At 37.3% G+C, this 25,206-nt stretch overlaps 1 protein-coding gene, 2 non-coding genes and 1 pseudogene across 3 annotated transcripts; 1 reads left to right on the plus strand and 3 right to left on the minus strand.

Annotated features, from left to right (window-relative positions):
• Positions 1–3,472: 3,472 nt before the first annotated feature.
• LOC149833392 (U1 spliceosomal RNA) lies at positions 3,473–3,652 on the minus strand (annotated as a pseudogene).
• Positions 3,653–5,891: 2,239 nt separating this feature from the next.
• Positions 5,892–6,052, minus strand: LOC149833393 (U1 spliceosomal RNA). Its single transcript, XR_016433463.1, has one exon. It is a non-coding gene; the product is annotated as a U1 spliceosomal RNA (small nuclear RNA).
• A 7,045-nt stretch (positions 6,053–13,097) lies between these two features.
• Positions 13,098–13,258, plus strand: LOC149833394 (U1 spliceosomal RNA). Its single transcript, XR_016433466.1, has one exon. It is a non-coding gene; the product is annotated as a U1 spliceosomal RNA (small nuclear RNA).
• Positions 13,259–16,128: 2,870 nt separating this feature from the next.
• Positions 16,129–24,867, minus strand: LOC149833395 (uncharacterized). The gene is made up of 9 exons (XM_090013424.1): positions 24,798–24,867; positions 21,328–21,437; positions 19,986–20,054; positions 18,666–18,781; positions 18,516–18,570; positions 17,224–17,344; positions 16,793–16,840; positions 16,567–16,661; positions 16,129–16,409 (listed from the first exon to the last, which is right to left on the minus strand). The coding sequence occupies exons 1-9, from the start codon at positions 24,865–24,867 to the stop codon at positions 16,311–16,313; spliced, it is 783 nt and encodes a 260-aa protein (XP_089869550.1). The 3' UTR covers positions 16,129–16,310.
• Between the last annotated feature and the right edge of the window lie 339 nt (positions 24,868–25,206).

Here is a 25,206-nt window from a genome sequence, read left to right on the forward strand (position 1 = left end):
AAGTGGTAGGCACTGAAAGGTGCTAAACAAAGAATGTTTGTAGAGGAGGTAGTTAAGGAAGTTGATTGGTCTCTCGAGGAGGATTCAGAATCAATATGGAATAAGATAGTGGGTGACATGAGAATGGTGGCTAAGGAGGTATTGGGTGAGTCTAAAGGCGGTGCACCGCTAGGTAAGGATACATCATGGTGGAACGAGGATGTCAAATTAGCTATTAAGGTTAAAAGAGAGTGTTATAGAAATCTAAGTAAGAGTCGTGATAATGAGAATTTGGAGAAGTATATGATAGCAAAGAAGGAAGCTAAAAAAATAGATTGAAACGCGAGGGATAAGATATATAAGGAGGTTTATGACAAGTTGAATACCAAAGAGGGAGGGAAGGATATTTATTGGATTGCAAAGATGAGAGATAGGAAATCGAGGGATCTAGGTATGGTTAGATGTATCAAAGATGAAACATAAAGGGTTTTAGTCAAAGATGATGAGATTAAGGAGAGATGGAAAGATTATTTTGATAAGCTATTTAATGAAAGTCATATTGAGTATCTTGGAGACTTGTTCATTCCTTTTCATGAGATGAATCGTGAGTTCATGCGCAAGATTCAAAATAAAGAAATTGTAGAGGTTTTGAAGAAAATGAAATCAAGAAGGGCAGTTAGCCCAGATGGTATACCTATCGAGGCTTGAAAATGCTTGGGAGAGAAAGGTTTAGAATGGTTGACAAATCTTTTAAACAAGATTTGGCGAACAAATAAGATGCCTAATGAGTGGATGAAGAGTACTTTGGTACCTCTATATAAGCATAAGGGTGATATACAAGATTGCACAAACTATCGTGGTATAAAACTCATGAGTCATACTATGAAACTTTGGGAGAGGGTGATTAAGTCTAGGTTGAGGAAGGTTGTCATGATATCGGAGAATCAATTTGGTTTTATGCCTGGAAGATCAACTATGAAAGTTATACGTCTTCTTAGACAACTTATTGAGAGAAATAGAGAGAGAAACAAAGATTTACATATGGTTTTTATTGATTTGAAGAAGGCATACGACAGAGTACCTAAGGATGTTCTCTGGTGGACAATGATGAAGAAAGGTGTTTCTCTCAAGTACATTAGTATAATTAAGGATATGTATGAAAGAATAATAACCAATGTCCGCACTTGTGGAGGGGTGACAACCAAGTTTCCTATAACGGTTGGCTTACATCAAGGATCTGCTTTAAGCCCTTTCCTATTTGCTATAGTGATGGATGAGCTTACGAGATCAATTCAAGAAAATGTGTCATGGTGTATGTTGTTTGCTGATGATATTGTTTTGATTGATGAGTCTAGAGTTGGGGTTAATGCTAAGTTAGAATTATGGAGACAGACATTGGAAGCAAGAGGTTTTAAGTTAAGTAAGAGTAAGACAAAATATATGGAATGTCGATTTAGTAAGCAACGAAGTAGTGATGAGAGTGTAGTGAAGCTTGGTGAGCAAGAAATACCGGTGGATGATTGTTTCAAATATTTGGGATCTATTATTAAAAAGTATGGAGAAATTGATGGAGATGTAAATCATAGGATAAAGGTTGGGTGGATGAAATGGAAAAGTACAACTAGTGTGTTGTGCAATCGTAGAATGCCATTGCGGTTGAAGAAAAAGTTTTATAAGATGACAATTAGGCCCGCTTTACTATATGGTACGGAATGTTGAGCTGCCAAGACACATCATATTCAAAAAATAAGTGTAGCTGAGGTGCGTATGCTTAGATGGATGTGTGGAAATACAATAAAAGATAAGATTCGAAACGAGGAGATACGTTAGAAGGTAGGCGTTGCATCCATTGAAAATAAGATGAGAGAGAATCGTTTACGATGGTTTGAACATATTCGGCGAAGGCCTAATGATGCTCCAGTTAGAAGGATGGAGAAATGGGAAAATATATTAGTTAAAAGAGGTCGGGGTAGGTCTAAGAAGACTTGGATGAAGATGATAGGAAAGGATATGAACGCTTCGAACCTCACCGAGGACATGGCATTGGATAAAAATGATTGGAGGAGAAGGATTCATGTGGAAGACCTAGAATGATTTTCTTTGTTGGTTCATATCATTGACCCTAATTGTTTTGGGATGAAGGCGTAGTAGTAGTAGTTATTGTTGTTGTTATATTCTTTCTATGCATTAGATCATACATATTTACTTGTTATCTAAATTGTGATATATTGGTGAATGCATGATGTTTTTTTCCTAATGTATGTTAAATGTCTTTATTGCTTAAATTGTAGTCTTGGTTGTTTATTAAATTGTTTTCTCATGCTTATTAATTGTTTCTTATTGCATGAATAGTTAATTGAGTTATAAATTTATCATAATTGTATCCATCTAAAATATTACATGAATCTTATTTATATTCTTTTTACTTATTTATTTTACTAGAAAAATTCATACGCAGGATTCTTTGAATTTTGACACCCTACTTTTTGTATTTTTCGCAGCCTCAGATGCTTAGTGTGGAGGACTTGCTTTTAAGAAGAGTCACGAGAGGACTACAGGACTGCCTGGCAGATTTTTGGGACGACGTGACTTTTTCTTTGCTTTCTTTACTTTTATTTACTTATTTGTCGAATTCTTTATAATTGAATAAATAAAATTTGGTTTGGTGTGAAAGATGAGTATAAGATCATTTATGGTGGTGGTTGTGTTCAACTGTAATGGCGCTAGGTCTCTAAGATTGTTTTCATACTTGTAAAAAAAAATATACTTTTTAAGGGGTATGAGTTGGGGTCGTTACAAGAAGCACTAAGAATCAATGAACCATTGTGGCGTGATATTGATCAAATTTCATAGAAAAGAGAAAGGGTGGAAGGTCTTGGCTGTTGGTGGTGCTTTGAGGGCAGTCTAGGTTCAAATCCCAATCAAGACCTGGGTTTGGACCCAAAGGTCCCATTAATACATAGACCTGGGTATAGTTTGTGAAAATTTATACCAGACTAGGGGTCGAAATGAGTTTAGATTAAAACTTGTAATTTTTCAATGTAAACAAGATAATAATATTATTTTATCGGGTCTGGTTCATATAGTACTTATTGGGTTGGGTATGGTTTCTCTTATTACACATGAGCCCTAACCCCATACCATACCCGAAAACCAGAGGCTAGGTCTGGCTCCACCTGGATCCGAACCAAACCCGATCGATTGACACTCCTACCTAAAACCCGACCGGTTGACACTCCTACCTATAAGGTTTGACACAGGTTGAATCCGGGTTAAACTAGACCCATTGACCTTAACGGGGTTGGATCTAGGTTAAACCCGACTCATAGACATATTAGATCACCTCTCTCGTTACTTTCCAATGGCCATACGAAATCCCATTTAGAAACTTCAAATAAGAAATAATCATTCTGGAAAAAGTGAATTAACCATAGCTGGAAAATTGACAGACTTAACTATAGATCATAGACGTCATGGCATAAAACCATGTTAATTTATGACGCGCGAACGCGTTCCCCCTCTGCCACAAATTATAACGTCCACTCTCCCATGGGGTAGATGGTAGATGTATATGGTAGATAGAAGCTCAACCGGTCAACCCAAGTGCAAAGGAGGCCACCTCCCCAGGCCATCGACCATATTGATTGACGAAAAACCCCGCCCAGGTAAGTATGGGTGTAAAGTGACATCAAGCCCCTTTTTATAGCCACTCACTTCTCAACCTTCCTCTTCTCCTCTTCGATGTGGGATTATTCTTCCTTGTCTTTTGTGTCTGCCACAAATAGAGAATAGAGAGGCGTTGATAAACAATATGTGATACTAACAAACCCTTAGAAGTTCGAGTACGGTGACAAAATAAGAAGACCCAATTATGACACAGGTCCGGACTCGAAGGTCCGATTAATACATGGACCGGGGTAGAATTTGTGAAATTTTATATCAGACTTGGGCCCGGTCTGAGTTCTGATTAAGACCCACCATTTTTCAATGTAAGAATGATAAAAAAAATATTATTTTACTGGGTATGGTCCGGGTATAATTTTGACTCTGGTCTGGACCCGAGACCATAACTGAAAATCTGGTCTAAGTCTGGTTCTACCTGGGTTTGAACCAAACCCGACCCGTTAACACACCTAAGTTGTATAACTGGTAGGGGTCTGCCTAACCCGGGCTTTCTCTGTTGAAAAAAAAATAATGTGTTACTGAGGACACTTCATATGCTAGCAGTTTCCATTTAAGCCTTGTATGTGCAGCTCAGAATGACTGTTTATTATTTGTTGCTCTCTTGTATGTTTGCCTGAGGGAAAATAAATTACAAATAAAAAACATTTGGGTTTGGAAACAAGAAAGCAAATGGATCAGTGTTTCGGCCATTGGTCTTAACCAGATCCAATCCATATTGTCATGTTAAAGTAGTATGCATTTGTATGAGTCGGATTTGGAACAAACATGGTCAGGTCCATTCGGATGTGTGATATAATCTGGTAAACAATTTTTTGTGATTACATTTGGGTTAGTGTCAGACCCAACCCTATATCATTGGACCTTTTCACGTGTAGCTTTACCAATTTTCAACTGATAGGAATACCATACCACAGGACACTCGGATCATAACCAGATCCAAAACCTTACTATGAGGTCAAGTTAGACCCAAATCTATAACGGACCCACTACTCAGAAATTAGATACAGTCGCAGGACAAGCAGGACCAGCATATATTATTTGACACTCAATCCCTATTTTCAAATGGGCATGTTCCAAGTCCAACCGATATGGTATGACATTGGTGTATTCAAATGGGCGTTTAGGTCTCTGATCCTGGGGCGGTTTCTCCATGTAAATATATATAAAAAAAAACAGACCATGAGTTATAATGAAGTTATTTTCTTCACATGTAAATATACAAAAAAGGTTTATAAAATACATAAAAATGTAAATAAAAGCTACTCCATTATCGTGTTAACTTCATGCTAAAATCATGATATTTAGAAAAAATATCAGTGATATTTGTGACAGCCGCTTATCGTGCCTTTAAAATCCATTCTCAGTTGCATCAGGCAGGGACCTATGCTTGGTTTTTTTTTTATAGGCAAGCTTAGTTTAGGCAGACCCCTACCAGATATCTCTTAAGCCCCATGTGGCAGAGGGATTCGAACCTGAGCCTTCAGCTTGGTACAAGACCCCACTTACCACATGGGATAAATCCTTTCTCAGTTACATCAGGCAGGGACCGAAAGCTTGGTTTTTTCAGGCCACCAGGCCAAGTATAAAATAGATGATGCAATCAATCGCATGACTTCGGTCAGTCTGAACCGACATCAGACAAAATTTTCACCCATGTCACGTGGATGAGGCTGCGGATACAGGGATTTGACCATTTTTGTGAAGTTCCAATACAACTTATATTTAAATGGATACGGAATGACGGTCAAAACAGTTTTTCACAGACCTTAAGGCTGGGCCTCTTTTCATGGATGGTTGGCTCATGCCTGGATCACCCAGGCACTACATCCTGAATAGGGATGGCAGTGGATCGATCGGGGGATAACGGGGCTCTGCCTTGCCCCATTTCAACCGTGGATGAAGGACATGAAACAGATACGTAGGTGGGGATGAAGGTTAAAATCCAAACCTGTGTGGGAGCTTTCTCCCTCCCCGCCCCTTGGTTTATGTAATTTTTATAGGGTCTGGATATGCTTTTTCTTATGGCGGTTTCGACCCGAATTCAGGTGCAGTTAAATCTCTCACGTCTGGGTCCCAAATCCAACCCTTGGACACCCCAACTCCATGTGATCACTCTCACCATTTTCGCACAGCCATACAAAACTCCTTTCTGAAAGCAATTAACAATCATCAGAATAATCAAATGACCAGGATATATAAAATCACAAAAAAATTTAAACAAAAAATTGGTGGAGGCCGCGCGAACGCGTTCCCCCGCTGCCACAAATTATGACGTCCACTCTCCCACTTGGGGAGATGGTAGAAAGACGCTCCTCCCAAGTGCAATGGAAGCCGCCTCCCTAGGCCATCGACCTTATTGATCGCCGATAAACCCCGCCCAGGTAAGTATGGTTATACCCTGCCATCAAGCCCCTTTTATAACCATTCACTTCTCCACCTTCCTCTTCTCTCTTCGATGTGGGACTATTTTTCTTCACATTTTTGTGATCGCCTTGTATGCTCCCACTTTCCATTTGTGCCTTATATGTGCGGGTTTGGACTTTGGAAACAAGAAAGCAAATGGGATCGAGTTTTGGGCCATGGTCTTAATCAGATCCTACCCATATTGCCATGTTCAAGTAGTATTCATTTGAATCTGAGTGGGATTTGGAACAAACATGGTCAGGTCCACTCGGATATGTGACAGAATCTGGTAAACAAATTTTGTTGATTAAATTTGGGTAAGAGTCACACCCAACCCACTCGGATATGTGATAGAATCCAAATCATTTACGTTTTTCACGTGTAGCTTTGCCAATTTTCAAGTGATACTTGACTACCAAAAAAAAATCTAATGATACAATACCAAAGGACTCGGATCATAACCAGATCCAAAATTTCACTATAATGCCAAGTTAGACCCAAATCTATAACCAAACCCACTCCTCAAAAGTTAGATACGGTGCCAGTACATCCAGCCTGAAACATGATAGATCAAATAGTCCAAATTTTAAACAATATGCCTGAATCCAAATCTGAAATGGACCTTATGAAGTAGATTTATTACTCACATCTGTTAAAATTAGGTTGTCAGCATACATTTTACATGTAGCATGTGAAAATGGATCAGGTGTGATGCAGATCCAACAAAAATATTGATCTGAATTTGAGTCCAAATGCAGAATAATCAAAGCACATAAGTTTGCGTACAATATGAAAATCTACGCATATTCATGTAATCCTTATAGGGTGCGTGTGTGGATTTGTTTGTAGCAGACCCGATGGGAACCGGGTCTGGACTCAGTACCTAAACGTCAAAACAGAACCCGGTTCAGACCCAGGTGAGTCCGACCCGTTCACACCACTATCTATGACTCTGCTTCAGTTCCTGTTTGGGCGTTAAGAAATGGTTGAGGGCATTAAGCCCATTCAAGTATCTGTTATTGCATTACGTGATTTTATGCCATGATTGTCATGATTTTTGGTGATTTTTAATCTGGTTTCTCTTTTGAACCTTGTTTGTTGTCATTTATTAGGGTCCGCAAAAAAAAAAAAAAAATGATAGGCAGGCTGGGGTTAGGCTGACCTCTATCACAGGTCTCATGGGCCCTATCAAACCTGGGCTTGGCACAGAACCCCGCTTACCACATGGGATATCACCCTGCTTGGTCTCTACGTTATGGTCTTTATTTATTGAACATGTTTGGGTGTAAAATGAATAATTGCTATGTTTGGGTAATGAATAATTGCATTGAGGAGATTCAAGGGGTTTGGCGTAGTGGGATGGGGGTGCTAGACCGTTTGATGGACAGTCTAGGTTCAAATCCCAATCTCACCCTCATGAAGCTTGACGAAAGGGACAATGATAATAAGTATGACAGGCTGAGCCAACACGACTAGGTCTCTGCGCCTGGAGCAGTTTCTTTGAGTAAAAAAAATAATAATTACACTGAGGAAATCATGATTTTTTTGGCTAATCCAAGGAAAAAACCCAATATATATTGGCAATGCTCTGACTTCTAGAACTCTTGCGGTCTTTCCTGCACTGTGGGAAGTACACCTAGCTTCGACCTTGTAGCAAGTTTTTCTACTCTTATTTTACTCCTTAACATTATAAGGATGAGGGTCAATAGCGATGACGTTTCTCATCGCTATTAGCTTATTTATGGATGAATTAGTATGTTCTTATTACTTACACGTCGGGTCTTGTGTCACCTCATATTTGATGTTGTTTTTGTTTTCACGAACAAGCGCTACTACTTCGGTTTTATGAAAAAATAGTGTAATATCTTTTGAGAAACTTTCATTTCTTTGCCTTTGTGTGGTTTTCATCTTCAAGGATTGCACTTTAGACACTTTTTTTTTCTTATGCTCCTAGAAAAATACACGGTTATTCATGCATGCAACTATCTTCACGTAACCAAAGCTAGTGTGATTCATAAATTTATTTGCCTCATAATAAGAGTTTGTCAATCTTTTCTACTCGGGCAATGCCTCATTTAACAAATCAATCAGCAGGTCGAACAATTTATTGCTCAAATTGTTTATTAATTTGATATGTAACAACTTGACAATGAAATTTAGTTTTGTTAACTTTGTCCAACCTGAATATAAATCGCTCCAAACATCACCTATTAAGTCTTGAAGGGACATGTGTTTGCCACCATCGTCTACAGTTGGATCCAATATTATCTACATAATAACGTTGTTCAACATTTCCTAGACCCGATTGTGAATCTTTGTTGTATCCTTGCTCTCATCATGATGTACATGCACTGCATCTACGTGGATTTGAGTCATACTTACATGGGACTGAATATATTTTATGGTAGAATCACGTCCAGTCAAGTATAGTTTGATTAGTGGTGTAACTTTATATTTTTTATCCTTGCAATCTCGAGATAAACATAGCATTCTACCAACATAATCGATATAAGAGCATGACGCTTCAATGAGTTGATCAATTCCAAATGTATAAGGTTTAGAACTAATGACGTGAATGTGTATCTACGATTGATCAATATTCACATACGACGACCCCACTATATTCAACAAGAGAATCTTTAACAAATGACATTTACAAATAAAAACACAAATTTTTAAAATTCTAAGAAATGCCCATAAAATTATCTAAAGTTGAGAAAAGACATCAATATATATATATATATATATATATATATATATATATATATATATTGATGAATCACTAGAATATAAGAACTGAAATATGAGAACTAGAATATGAAATCTAAATTTTTAAATATAAGAATTATAATAGTATAAACTCATTTGTATTACATTATAAATGAGTATCAATGGAACTCAGACTCATGTAACATAGATTTAACATGAATATGCTCAATAGTCATACAATACACTCAAATGGGTTAATATTGTGAACATAATAAGTTTACTCTAGATCAACTTATAATTTGTGCATGAAGATTTGCACATCATGTCCCATTTTTTAACCCATTGACAACTTGCTTCTATGTGATGCGGTAATGTTGAAGACATGGGGACATTTTTATAAATATAATTGACTGTGGCAATAAGCAAAACCTTCTTAACCCATCCATAACTTGCATGTTTTGGCATGGATACAACTATAAACATAGGGATATAATCATTTCTATGAGGTTTTTTAATATGCCTCATATACTATGGAATACCAAACAACAATGGAGTATACACGTGACCTACACTCCCATTAATCATTATGCACGTGAACTTGAAAGAACCATGAATATAAGTGAAAAAGTAAATAAAAAAATATATAAAATGCATGACATACATGTTTTCATGTTATTTTAAAAAAAGTAAATAAAAAAATAAACCCTAAGGCCTAACAAATATCATTCATAATTTCATATACATGATAATTAAAAAAAACTTAAAATTGCAAAGTTTTAACTAAAATCAAGTATATAGAATCATGTTTTATGTTAATTGCAAAGAAAACACATAAATAAACATTCATTTTATTTAAAAAACAAAAAAAAAAGAACCAATTGCGAATTAAAAAATTTATAAAAAGCCCTAACCCTAAAAAAGCACAACCCAACCCAGTCTGGGTTTGACATTGGGTTCGGCTTTGTTGAACTAAGCCCCAGCTAGGTTCGACACATTGGCGACAACGAGGGGAGAAGAAGAACGAGAAGAGGAGGAGGAAGAAAAGAGAGAAAGAGAGAGGGTGATCTTCGAGAGGGAGGTCGGGGTTCAGCGACATCTCTTGAGTAGGGAGGAAGAAGGCTGGGGTTCGATGGCATCACCCAAGTAGGGAGGAGTGGGGCTGGATAGAGAGAAAGTGAGCATTTTTTTGTCCAAAAAAGCTCTAATTATAGAGTAAATAACGACAATATATAAGTCATTGTTATTGAGTAAAACCTTATAACAACAGTTATATATCATGTTATTGATATTTAACGGCAACATTATTGATCATTAAATATTGTCTTTAAAGTGGTTTTAATGGTTAAATAATGTCGTTGTTATAGGTATGTTTATAATGGCGACACATCTGTCGTAGTTTATCAATAGTGATGACATTTATTATCGTCGTAAAAGTGTCGCCGCTATTTACCTTCATCCTTGTAGTGTCCATATAATGTTGTCGTTATAAAAGTACCTATAATGTCGATATCTAATGTTGTTGGTATAAGTCTCTTTATAACGACGATATAGTTAATGGCCATATAATGTTACCATTACATGTATACCTATAACGGCGATATCTTAAGGCCCCATTATAGACATATCCATAATGGTGATATTTGTTTAGTGCCAATGCATTTATCGAGAATTCCAAAATTGCAGTTATTGCTCAGTCAATAGAAGCGACATTTTATGTCACCATTAAAGAATTGTCGCTATTGACCCTCATCCTTGTAGGGTAAGTACACCTTCAAGGCAATTTTAGAGGTGCAAAACAATGTAGAATAGACAGGTCTCGGTCTTAAGCTTGGCTAAACCTATCAGCTTTAGTGGGTGAGACCCATATGGGATTATTCTACTTTTATTACATGGTCCACACGTGTGTTAACCGCTGGATTCATTGTCAATTGTCTCATAGTACAATGACTTTGAAATGTGTGATTTTCTAGCTTGTTCAAAAATCAATGGCTACAAACAATGTCAAAATTTATTGATTTTAAAACTTTATTTTTGTCAAAAAAATGATATCCAACAGTTGATTCCTATCAAGTTGACCATGTTCAATCCATCTGTGCACTTCACGAAAAATCTCAAATGCATTTGTATTGGACTTGGATTTCTTTAATAAGATGATTTTTTAATTTAGATCATATTTAAAGCAGTATTTTTTGTAAGATCTAATTCAAATTCAAATCAGAATCTGTGTTGGGTGCATTTGATCCACAAGACAAATGCTGTGCGGTCCAGATACACAACATTTGTCCTAGACTTGCCAGTCACACCGAGCTCAGCCAAATTCAACTGTTCAGGATTAGGGATGGCAATGGACTGGGGTGGAAGCGGGGGACAAGGTCTCCACCCCTTCCCTGTCTCAAAATTCTGCCCTCCATCCTTGCTTTCATCCCCGCAAGGGTTTTGATTTTAACTTTCAGTCCCGCCTCCATCCCTGTTTCATGTTCTCCATCCACGGTCCAAATGGAGCGAGGCAGGGTGGGGCCCCGTTTTTCCCTGGTCTACTGTCATCCCTAAAGGTATTTTAGTTATTTTACTAACGTGGATCGAGGACGGGGCTGGGTGAAAAGTAAGTTCATCCCCACCTAAATTCCAGTTTCATGTCCTCCATCCCAGCCCAAATGGGGTGAGGTGGGGCGGGTACCCATTTCCTATTCAGGATGCAGTGTGAGCCTGGGTGATCTTGGCATGAGCCAACCATCCATGAAAAGTTGCCCAGCCTTAAGGTCAGTGAAGAACTGTCACATGGATACTCTGTTTTGACTGTCATTCCATATCCATTTAAATACAAGTTGTATTGAAAACTTTACTAAATTTGGTCGAATCCCTATATCTGCAGCCGCATCCATGTGACATATGTGAAAATTTTGTGTCTGATATCGGCTTGGACGGGCCGAAGCCATGCGTTTGATTGCATCAGCTATTTTATACTTGGCCTAGTGGCCTGAAAAAACCAAGCATAGGTCCCTGCCCGATGTAACTGAGAATGGATTTATCCCATGAGGCAATGGCACACACAATTAGGGATATACAATTCACCTGTCACGGGCTTAGAAGCGCACATGCCCCATTCCAAATGCTCGGTCCGGGACAACACCAATGCCATACCATATCGGTTGGACTTGGAACATGCCCATTTGAAAATAGGGATTGAAATTGGTCCTGCGACTGTATCTAACTTCTGAGTAGTGGGTCTGGTTACAGATTTGGGTCTAACTTGATCTCATAGTAAGGTTTTGGATCTGGTTACGATTCGAGAGTCCTGTGGTATGTATTTGTATCCGTTGAAAATTGGTAAAGCTACACGTGAAAAAGTCAACTGACATAGGGTTGGGTCCGACTCTAACTCAAATCTAATCACAAGAATTTGTTTACCAGATTCTATCACACATCCGAATGGACCTGACCATGTTTGTTCCAAATCCGACTCAGATACAAATGCATACTACTTGAACATGGCAATATGGATTGGATCTGGTTAAGACCAAGGGCCGAAACACTGATCCATTTGCTTTCTGGTTTCCAAACCCAAATGTCTTTTATTTGTATAATTTATTTTCCCTCAGGCAAACATACAAGAGAGGAACAAATAATAAATAGTCATTATGAGCTTCACATACAAGGCGTAAATGGAAACTGCTAGCATATGAAGCGTCCTCAGTAACACATTGTATTTTTTTCGACAGAGAAAGCTGGGGTTAGGCCGACCCCTAGAGGTGTTAACGAGTTGGGTTGGGTTTGGTTCGAACTCGGGTGAAATCAGACTTGGACCAGATTTTCAGGTATGGTATCATCGTCCAGACCTGAGTCAAAACTATACCCGAACCCGATAAGAACTACATGAACCTGACCCGGACCATACCCGGTAAAATAATATTTTTTATCATTCTTACATTAAAAATTTGTGGGTCTTAATTGGAGTTCAGACCGGGCTCAGGTGTGGTATAAAATTTCACAAACTCTACTCGGGTTCATGTATTAATCGGACCTTCGGGTCCGGACCTGAGTCTTAATCAAGTCTTCATATTTGTCACAATACCTGAACCCTTTAGAGTTTGATCTGAGTCAGGTCTGGGTAAACCCGACCAGTTGACACCCCTGTATACAACATGGCAACACAAGGTGACGTGAAATAACTGTTCCTGGCCCGTTGGTAGTAAATCAACCCCTCGATATTCTCTATTTGTAGCAGGCACAAAAGACAAGGAAAAATAGTCCCACATCGAAGAGAGAAGAGGAAGGTGGAGAAGTGAATGGTTATAAAAGGGGCTTGATGGCATAGTATAACCATACTTACCTGGGCGGGGTTTATCGGCGATCAATAAGGTCGATGGCCTAGGGAGGCGGCTTCCACTGCACTTGGGAGGCGCGTCTTTCTACCATCTCCCCAAGTGGGAGAGTGGACGTCATAATTTGTGTCAGCGGGGGAACGCGTTCGCGCGGCCTCCACCAATTTGGAAGAAACTGAAATATTTTGTGATTTTTTGTCTTTATCATTTGATTATTCTGATGATTGTTTATTTGGTTTCCTAATGGTGTTTTGTATGCCACGATCACATGGTGTTGGTGTGTCCAAGGGTTGGATTTGGTTTGAACCCAGGTAGAAGCAGACCCAGACCTGAGATGACTGAACTGCTTCTGAATTCGGGTCCAATCGAAACCACCATAAGAAAAACGATATTCAGACCCTATACTTGGTAAAGTAATATTTTTCCTTTTTTATATTGAAAAATTATGGATTTTAGTAGAAACTCAGGTCGGGCCTGGGTCTGGTATGAAATTTTACAAATCATATCAAATTCCATATATTAATGGGACCCGAAGGTCCTACGCGGATTCTAATCAGACCTTTTTATTTACCACCAAGCCTTGACCCTAAAGGGTTTGGTACAGCTCGGGTCTGGGTCAAACCCGACCCATTGACGCCCTCCAGAGGGGCCCATAGTGATGGTGTTGAAAAAATGGCGATGTTTTAAAAGTAGTAGTTTTTCAAAAAAATATCAGATTTGATATTAACGTTTTGTGTTTTTGTAGTTTTATATTTTTTGTATGTATGATAATTTTCTCAACATTTTTCCCGCATCTATGCTGATTTTGTGACGTTGTGGAGCCCCAATACTTAATGCTTCAGGCGCATAGACCTAGCGGCGTTGGCTCAGCCTGGCATAAAACACTGACGGCTTACCCCACGACCACAGGGAATCGCCAAGCTTCAGCTCATGCAGGGGGTGACGCCCATGGAATTTAAACCTAGACTACCCATCAAATGGTCTAAGCCCCATCCCACTATGCCAAATCCCTTGGGTCTCATCATTGAACTTTTATTACAGTGCTTTTTGCCTAAAACTCATTAACTTTCACTTAAAATTTTAACCAATTGGTAATAATATAATGCAACATTTATATCCTACAAAAAAAAACAGAGTCTAAAGTAACAAATAGGGGTGGGCATCAGCCCGTCCGGTTCTTAATGGGTCCGGGTTTGAAGAGAAGCCCATGTCCCGGCCCATTGGCCCAACGGGCCAATGTGAAGCAGGCTGGGTCCGGCCTGGCCTGGCCCAATCCTAAAATGCTTAAATGCTTGACTGAAATCATGGGTCACCTAGAGAATAGCAAGTTCCCATGCAACTAATTCCTACCTAATGCAATTAATTAGATAAATAGTAATAATTAACAAATAGTAAGTTTCCATGCAACTGATTAGGTAAATAATAATAGTTATCTAAATTACTATGTAATAGTTAATTTAAAATTTTATATATTATTAAAAAATTAATAAATAACTCAGGCCCATCGGGCCGGTAGCCTGCAGGCCGGCCTGAGCTCAGCCCACATATATAACGGGCCGGGTTTCGGCCCGGTACCTAACGGGCCCGGGTCTGCTTGGCCCATCAGGTCGCGGGCCCATTGCCCACCCTTGGTAACAAACGTCAATTATAAAATTGTGGGCTTTTAAGTAGGGGTGCAGAGGAACCGGGTTGGATCAGACCTTTGATCTGAATCTGAATCTGACACTTTTATTTTTGGATGTGAATCATCAAAGTAAGATCAACAAATGTATTTGGAGTGTTTTTTGAAGTGGGATCCATAGCAGATCTATGTTCATATTTAGGTCTACTCTGATGCTTTTGCACATTTTACATGTAAAAACCTTGATTTTTGTTCTTCTTGGTCAGATCCAATATCAACATATATATTTCGGATCTGGATTGGATATTACATCATCAGATCTTTCCCAGATTCAAACTCAGATTCAAATGAACTTTAGAAAATCTGGATTTGGATGAGCCCGGATCCAGCCCATATCACATCCGTTTGCAGCCCGATTATGCCATAGAACTTCCCAAACAAATTCCAGTTCAGAATGCAGCTGAAAGAATTCTAGTGTTGGTTCAATTTCTATCAATGCTTTTATGTGCCAATATGTTAATGCTAAGCATAGTGGAAAAAGCTTAAAACAACAAAATTTTCGGCTGTGAATTTCTTAAATTATCAATTTTGAGTTTTTATATGAGAACTTTTGACAGAAATAACAAGATTAAAAATTTTAAAATATAAGAAACAATTGAATAAATATATCACATTTTAAATGATAGTCACCAGTGTTGCTGAAAATTTCAAAGACCAATATTATACAAGGAAAAACATAATATTTTCAATATCACCTATTTTGAGAATGCCATTTTTTTTTATCATGATATCAGCAGGATAAAAACAATTTTCTAGACTTTTTTTATATCATTGAAATATTTATTTATATGTTTGCATATTTTGTATATACAATTGATTTTTTATATATCCCGACACTTTGTTCAAGAAATGCTAGTATAGGAGGTAAGATATGGTTTAGAGAAGTGCGGATATTAGATTTTGTACCCTCATGCGCACGGAACCCTTTAGTTGGAACTCATAATGGGAGGTCGAATTTTGACCGAACCAAACCACATAACTGCATTTAGCATGGTCAAAATAGTAGGAATCAACTCTTGGATCATATTTTTTTCGATATAAAATATGATTTTGTAAGGATTGAAAGTTTGGTGCATTGTAGGTCGTCGATTTTCCAATCCCTGCAAAATCTTACACTTTGGAGGGAAGATATCTATCATCCTTTCAATTTCTGATAGCAAGCTATATCAGGTGTCTGTAATGAGAACAGAAATTAATGCTAAAATGAGCTTTGACAAGTGACCTGAACTGAAAACGTTTGCATGAAGACTGCACAGATCAATGTCCTTGGTTTTGCTGCCAACACATGAAAAAACTTAAGACCATATTGGTCAAATTCTATTTGGCAGTGAAAAATAAATAAATAAATGAATTCCATTTGAACATGCTTCCCCTTGAAAGGGGCCACAGTAGTATAGTATACCAGAATGATACAAGACTTGACAATAATTTAACAATACATGAAGAAACACAATTGTGTTAGTTTGTTACTGTTGAAGCGAGCCTGCAGGAACGAGCACCAACAGCAAAATAAATTCACAAGCTGCTAGTGCTCACAGAAGCAGGCCATATGATGGCATATCCTCAATCCGATATACATCCTCCAACAAAAACTCCCTCTCCAGCTGAGCTCGAGTCGACTTCAAAACATCCTGTGTGTTCAGAATCATAATCACTTCTCAACATCAAAACTCTCTCTCTCTCTCTCTCTCTCTCTCTCTCTCTCTCTCTCTCTCTCTCTCTCTCTCTCTCTCTCTCTCTCTCACACACACACACACACACACACACACACACACGCACAAAGATTACATTAAAATCCATGTATGATGCATTCTTTGCCAGCCATTGTGCATCCATAGCCACAAAAGCAATGCAGTAAAGCAAGTCGAATGCCCATTCATCCTCTGAAAACATACAGCAGGAATATGTTCAAGTTAGTAAGATATCTGCCACCTTTGCAATTTCTGATAGCAGGCTATATCAAGTGTCTGTAATGGAAACAGAAATTAATGCTAAAATGAGCTTGACAAGTGACCTGAAAGCATTTGCATGAACACAGCACCGATCAATGTCCTTGGCTTTGCTGCAAACAGTTGAAATAACTTAAAGACCATATTAAAATTCTGCTATCGGTCAAAATTCTATTTGGCAGTGAAACAAAAGCATATATATGGAGGTTATTCACTTTTGTAGCAAAAAGAAGCAGACTAGGCTCAAGCACAAACAAATAGATAAAACTATAAAAAGAACTGCATGCCTAGCTGGTGATAGCTCATCTGTCCTATCTTTTCTCCAATCATAGAATAGTACAAAGATATCAAGCAGAAGGTGAAAATGCTTCTCAATATATATATATATATATATAGATAGATAGATATATGGAGAGAGAGAGAGAGATTGCAAGCATCATAACCATTAGCAGATGTGATTGTCTATGCATGCATGTGCATGCTATCGGATTCTTACAGGAGTGCAGGTCAAGCATTTGGATGATCATAAATGTAATGTTTACTCCAGCAACAGCAAATGGATACTCCCAAGTGGCTCGTTTTCCTCCCTGCTTGGTCAACAAACGTTGGAAGGATGTCTGAATAAAACAGATATGTGGAGTTTTTAAATGAGAATGAAAAACATTAATTCTTATCTCTAAATAACTAGATCATAAAGAAATTTTTGTTAAGAATGTCATCAACAGTTTTAGTAAACACCATGAAATTTAGTATTAGGCCCATACAACAAAAGAATTGATATAAAAGTGTAAGAAAATAGAAATGAATGAGCTGGCAATCATGTAAATTTTCATTGCGGAGCAAAAGGTTAAAAAAAGGAATTAACATTAAAAAATGTAGAAGTTACATGATCAGTGAATAATCATTTTATCTAAATGAAATAATAAAACTAAAATCAAATCTAAACTCTGTAACTCTGAAGAAACAACTTGCAATCAATTAACACAGCAACAACTAATTAATATAATAAAGATGTTACTAAGAACATTTATCAGCAATCTAATAGGAATTTGATACGTTAGAAATCTTGATCAAAATGGAAAAAGGAATCTTTAGTCAGTTTTTTTGTTCTTTAAGTCCCAAATCTCAGCTTGAATGCACGTTCTTATTTTTTTCCCTAGCAATTTTCAGATAGTGTTCTGTGCAATTCCCAATATTTATCTTTCATTCAGTATTCCAGAACAAATGGGAATTTGAAGAAATTTTCAACTAATAAGCATCCATTTGATATCGGCCTCTATGCCTCAACAATACCATTTCGCCTAATGATGAGTATAGGCATGAATGGCAACTGCCTATACAATTGAGAGATCTTCAAGAAAGATCAAGGACAGCCCACACATTAGCTAGGCATAGCAATGTTAACTTAAGCATATATTGCAAGTGAATGTGCCTGAGCACATGCACAAACAATTTACCGTACTCGGCGAGTAGCAAATTAAACTAAACAAGGATACGATGCTGACTCAAGACATTTTTTCAGTTAATTTTCAATGCATAAAAATACATCTATCAAGTGCAGTATATATACAAAAGTAATGGATTAAACTCAAACATCATTAAAAATAAAAACAATAAAATTCAACAAATTACTAAAAAAATTATTGGTGCCCAAAAGGTGTCAAAGCATGTCATGAGGTGTGCCTCCAATTGTGCCTCTGTCCCCTAGACACTGGACCCAAATAGTGTATCTGTGACATAGAAATTAAAAAAACATAATGTAATCACTTGGGCACAAAAAAGCCTTACAGAAAAAGTTTTTGCAAAGAAAAGCAAGTTCTCCAAAGCAATGAAACCGGCTCCCCTGTAAAACATTAATTTTCTGTCTTGAGTTAATGGGTCGCTAAAGATTGCCAAGCAGAAACCCCAAAAGAACTATGAAACGAACACTTGGAGAACCTGAAATCTGTTGATGGGTCTCTTCCCTGCCATCCCATTTCTTTCCATTGTTCAGATATTAAGCCATTCAGCTCCTGTCCAGGGTATGCAGTCTGCCAAAGAACTCTGAGAGCTTCCTGAAAGCATAAAGTGGGAGTTTCACAATTTGAAACAGGTTAAAAAATATCAACTCACCAAGAAGCTGTAGGTCTGTCGACAAGTCTAAAACCTCCACTCAATCTCTTTCCATTAGATTGATAATACTATTAAACATAAAGAGATATCTAATTAGAAGTGGGTTTACTGATATCCAACTATAGAAGTGGAGTCTAGAAAACTTACAGATAGGGAATATCCCCTTTTACCTATTTGTCAGTTTACAATCAAAACTGAATCGTATCACCAAATCTCAGTTTTTGAGAATAAAAAAAAATAAGTTCCCTTCCTAAAAATCCATGAGTTCCTAGAATATAAGTGCCACACATTTAAATAAATTATATGATTTGAAGGTTAAGTGTAAGAACTCGTTGTAGTATGTGCCAAGTGCATATTTATGTGATTGTAATTTATCATTTTTGTTATGCATTTGATCTAGTGAAAATGTTGACCAATTTATAAGTGCAGTTAATTTAAGAAATACTAAATTTGCATAGCCACAACACTTTTATTCTCCCGGCACACCTTTGTGTACAACTTGAACGATGATATGTATACGTCAATCATGAACAAGAAAATGCTACTCTCTCGGTCTACAACCAAAACAGAATTGTGTCACCAAATGCTCTCTCTCTCTCTCTCTCTCTCTCTCTCTCTCTCTCTCTCTCTCTCTCTCTCTCTCTCTCTCTCTCTGTGTGTGTGTGTGTGTGTGTGTGTGATGAAGAGAGAGAAGATGGAAAAAGTTGTTGATAATGAAGAAAGTGATGATGAGACTGGTGCCTGGTGTCGATGATGATGCCTGAAAATTTTCCTCCCCCTTCTTTGCATTTAGAATCTAGGATTTTGTTGAACATTAGATATAGATGTATCGATGAACATATGGACATCCAGATGCTTGTCAAATATGTTGGCTCGTCTTCCAGATGCATGCATGGCAATCAACTTAAGAGCAACCTCCTATAGTTCCTCAAAAGTAGCATGTTGTTGCATTAGCAAAATAACAATTTTTTTCCTTTTCTCTTTTCAAGGCAGGCCTGCCGATAGCCCCTCATGGGAGCATCAACCCCTTGGCTGGTCAATGCAACTCAAACCAGTTAACACATCTGATCCATCAAATCAGTATAAATTCTATGAATGGCTCGCTATAGATAAACATATGATAACTGCATAGTAAGCAAACTGCACCTGATGATCCAATTTTGAGGAATCGAAGCTTGCTTTCATGCGATGCTTCAAACGCCCTAATTGTTCTTCCTGCAATAGTTCAACAATGTAACACCACCCTTATCATAAAAAATTGAAGCATAACCATGTGCTGTTGCATGCTCATAGTAATACCCATTTTATTAATTCAAACCAACTGTCCGTGTGTCAGTTTTGCAATTCAATATTTTTAACCTTTTCAAGTAAAAATGCTACATTTATTTTATGAAAGTTTAATTAGGAGAAATCTGCTTATCCCATTTTTCTTTAATATTATTTAGGGAAAACGAGGCCATTTTGTTGAGCAAATCATACATGGAGCTTTTCTCACAAAAAGGTTGCATCTGTCTTATAGTATTTATGACTAGTCACTGGGCTACCACACAATATGGTGCCATATAAGTTTCTCCTGACAAATGATGTATTCAGTGATGGGCCTGGCATTGATGTAATTTCTTTATTTTGTGTATTATGTTGGTATGGTAATCATGTAACTATTGTTACATGATGTTCTTCTTTGTTGTTAACCATAATTAGTTTTCAAATAAAAGATGTGTGCCACCTCACAGACACAAGACTGCAAGAGGCAATTAGGGGCCCATGGCATTTCTATCTAACTTATAATCTCCTCTTTTATTGCTTCCTCAATTAAAGTTTTATCGTATGCATGCATAAAATTTTAAATCTCCACATCTATTTCAGCATATTTTGTTTTAGCTATGAACCTAGACACAATTCAATTTCCAACAATAACAAGGCCATATGATACATATATCTCTCCTCGAAGAAGCCAAGAAGGTGTAGTAACATAAGGAAAAGGAAAAGCAATTATAGACACATAACATACCAAAAATAAGTACCAAGGGTAACACAACCATCTTACAGTATAATCTCCACTTTTAACTTTTTCTTTTTTGAGGCAATAGAAAAGAAAACCATGATTTAAATAAAAAAAAGGATAAGAAAGAGCACATGATACGGCAAAGAGTGGTCACCACAGAGAAAGGCAAAAGGATACATTAATGTGTGTGTGTGTGTGTGTGTGTGTGTATGTGTAAGAGAGAGATAGAGAGAGAGAGAGAGAGAGAGAGAGAGAGAAATATTTGCATAAATTATTGAATAGCTCAAAAGAATAGAATAAGAGATCAGTGCTATACAGCACCAGCATTGCACTTATTGGAAATGGCAATTGCAAGAAAAAATAGAACAAATTTTACCTAAATCCCACATCAACAACAATTGTTGTTGAAAATTCAAAAAATCATGACTCGTAATCCTAGTTCTATTGTTTATTAATCATGTGCAGCTTGCAAACAAAACTCACCTGTAATGGAGTCAAATTAATACATATACGCTCATAAGTCCCTTTTCGCTGCATACAGATGCACCAAACACCTTTACCACGCCATGCCAATGTCCCATTTGTTGCATCAGCTGTGAGAATCATTTAATCTTATAAATTCTAAAAATATGATGGTGCAATATAATGATATATTATTATACCCAAATGACAACCAGAAGTTGATTTTACTCAGTGCCAATCCATCAAAGAAGTGAGATAAAAAAGGCATATGAAGCCAAAAACATTGACTTAAAATGACAAAGAAACAACTGAGTTGACCAAGAATGTGTTCAGTTTTAAATGAAAGCATAAAAATTTAGCATGTGGGAAATGACTAGGTCTTAAAGATGCTTGTGATTTCTATGCTACTGTTATAAGATCGACTAGTGCTGGAAAAGGAATAATTTGGTAATGCAAGTGACTAGGTATTAAAGACATGATTTCTATCCTACTCTACTACAATCTACTAATACTGAAAAAGGAACAATTTAGTAAGCAGTTAGCAAAAGTTACGGATGAACATGATTCTCACTGGATCATAATCACAATAAGAATAACCAGAGGGCTGGATTTTGGATATGACATTATCAAAGTTTCCGATACAAGTGGTATATGACTAAATCCTATCACAATATCCTCCATTGAATTAAATGCAACAACAACCAGCTTACCTCACATACCCCATCCCAGGTCACTTCCCCCCTACACCAGAAGAACCCATTCCTTCAAAGAAAAACAAGTGTCCACTCAACATGAGGAGCTTTCACATATTTAGAATAGTATTGTTCTTATATAACAAATGTGAAGGACACCCTGGGATAGCAATAACAATCAACTAGCAGACCACCAAGATAATGTCACAACGCATGAGTGTTCCTACTCAAAGTAATAAAAAATTCCTCGGCAGTATCTAGTGCCTTGAATAAAAAGGACCATCGCAAATAAAAGGCCCAAGATGATTCTTTTATCACAACTTGTGAAAAAATAGAACCTGGTCCAAGAAATGCTGCTCTGTAAGTCCTGGATTACCAAACCAAACTCTGGACAATACAGCTATTCCAACCATTTAAGCTGTCACAGGTGGTGTCCAGAATATTCCATCAAGTAGAACCAGTTGTAGCTGCTGCATCCCACTTATAAGGGGTTCACCTTGATGGAAGAATGGTTATAGTTGCACCTAGTACTTCATATTCTGAAGGCCTCTAACAGACTTCTGATAAGAAGTACCATGGGTGGAAGCATTTCACCTTTCTGTCTTAAATGAGAATGAGTAGATGAAGAGAAACCACAAGTGTATCAAATGCTACAACTGATAAAGAGATGGTGGGATTAAGACCATCGGTGGATACTAGTCTCTTTCCATTCCTCAACTTACTACTTCTCATACTTTTCTAAAAAAAAAACAAATATTACTTCTCATACAAATTCTGTATTCTTGCCTTCCATTCTGAGTCTACATAGGACTCAACCTCAATCACCCTCTTCACCAATCACAATCTATTTACACAGAATTCAACCTCAGATCAAAAATCAAGATTCTGTTGTTCCTCCTGTATCTCAGCAAGACAAGATCACTGGCTCATGGAAAATTTTCATAATACAAACAAAATTGAATCCACCAATGGTGGACCACAATGAATACCAAATGCTAAATTCTTCAACGAAACAGTGTATACAGGCAGTACTTTGCAAACAAATAACTTAGGTTTGCAATTAAGCTGTGAATTTGTAACAATCAAACATGGTTTCAGTGGAAATAAAGCCTCCCATTCTATCAGTTTGACTAATAGGTAGTTGTGTGCATTGGAGATTTGCTTGTTAGCGTTTAAAATCTCTTTTGTGTAGGCATCTGCAATGTCATTTGCTTTCGTCATAATCACATATATCAATCTCAACTGTATCTCGGCAAGCAAATCAGGATATTTTAAGTTTTTCAATAGATCTCCAAAAAAGATCTGGAAAATATCTGCAATTTTAAAATTGAAATGAATAAAAATAAAATACAAAAATAAGAAAAGATTTTTTTTGCAAAAGAAAACATAGATGCATTCCTCAGGTGACGCTAACATATGAAGAAAACATGTTGGACAAAAACACAGGACATATAATATGGAAAACACCACCTTGGCATGATAAACATTATTTTGCAACATGATAAATAGCAGGTCAATTTTCATGTAACCTCCTACGACCAATAAGGCATCCACATTCCTAAGATATTGGCACCCCAGATGCCAACATTGGAAAAGCATGATCAATTCTTCAGGCACATAATTCCCATAATGTATATCTACTTTTGCATGTACTTTCCGTGTGATGCTCCTAACTTGTAAAAACTAGCACAATGCTACAAATATCGCTTCAACATGAAATCCACAGGATCCGAAAATTAACTGATGTACATATTTCGTGTGGAACTTCATGAACCATCTCAAAACAATTACAAGGGCCTTTGATCCCAATGACAGACAGACTTCAAAGATCACATAATACACAAGCGATAGGAAATCCATTCTCAATAATAACAGACCAGAAAGGCAGTTAATCTTATGTACAACTCATGAAATTAGGCAATATTCTCCTCCACCAAAAAAATACAAATAAAATAATTCAAAGCAGAAAATGTATCAAAAATCTAAATATCTTTGCTAATCACAACATGCAGTTCCAAAGGGAACAGAATCTTCCAATGTATCATTATTTCCCTCATTCACATAACCAAAAAAGCTCGCTCACAACGCTCTTAAACCCTTTCCAGAAAAACAAAGATCGCTGAAGACAAAGAAAAAACACAAATAGAAGTAAACAAACAACAAATAACTAATCAAAAGACTAATCCTTCTTCCCTCTTTCTTCTCAAGATCTTCAAATAAAATAACGAAATCATTAAACATCAAAGGAGAACATAAAAAAGCAAATACATATATTCAAAATCATCCACATCTCCGTACAGAGAGAATTCAATACGAGGGATCAAAGAACCCAAAACTACATTCAGCCACAACAAATAACACGTATTAAAACCAAAATAGCAACATCAAAAATTCATCAACATTCCCTTAATTCCACGAATCAAAATCAAAATTCCCAACAACAACAAAGAAATAAACAAGAACGAAACACCACAAGATCGTTCGAAGCATAACGAAATGAAAACCGATCCTCAGAAAAAATCCATAAACTCAAAATCGTCCGCATCAACATACAGAGAGGGTTCGACGCAAGATCGAGGAACACCAAAAATAGCATTTCAACCGTAAAAAATCATAAAACATCCAAAGCCAAAATTGTAACAACAAAAATTCACCAACATTCCCAATATTCCACGAAAAAACTTAAAAACTCACCCCCAAAACGAGAAAAAACAAGAACGAGATCGGAGCACCACACGATCGTAACGAAACCGTCGGAACAAAAAAAAAAGAGAGAAGAAGAAGAAGAAAAAGTATTACCGGAGGAAGAGGAACTCAACACATAGGAAAACCTCGCGATCGCGGAGCTCGAGAGCGACCCGACGCTCATGTCGGCGAACGCTCCTCCTCGCCCCAACGATGGACGCTTGTGAAGACTCTTTTAACTCAACTCTCTGCAACTCGCGAGTTGGAGACGGAAGGGTTAGGGTTGGTCGGGAGAGGTGGGAAGAGGAGGAAGAGGACGCCGTTGAGAAGAGAGAGAGAGAGAGTTCCCGCATTTTAAAAAATGGAAAATTTTCATTTTGGTCCCATCTTTTGCTCTTAATTATAAATATTGACTTCATATTTCTGAAATTTGTAATATGGACTAATTTTTTTCTTGAAAACAGCTCAAGTCAGTATCTATCACCTTGAAAATTGTAATTCCTTTTTTTTTTTTTTTGTTTCC

The sequence above is a fragment of the Nuphar pumila genome, chromosome 7, assembly GCF_984573655.1.
Source record: "Nuphar pumila chromosome 7, dmNupPumi1.hap1.1, whole genome shotgun sequence".
Taxonomy (NCBI): Eukaryota; Viridiplantae; Streptophyta; class Magnoliopsida; order Nymphaeales; family Nymphaeaceae; genus Nuphar; species Nuphar pumila.

Bases quoted from the DNA above. Each gene is read 5' to 3' on its own strand.
- LOC149833395 (XM_090013424.1), bottom strand. From the start codon at position 24,867: ATGAGCGTCGGGTCGCTCTCGAGCTCCGCGATCGCGAGGTTTTCCTAT. The intron at 21,438-24,797 runs GTAATACTTTTT...TGATTCTCACAG, and splicing joins GTTGAGTTCCTCTTCCTCCG to CTGATGCAACAAATGGGACA. The intron at 18,571-18,665 runs GTTCTCCAAGTG...AATGTTTTACAG, and splicing joins GACCCATCAACAGATTTCAG to GGGAGCCGGTTTCATTGCTT.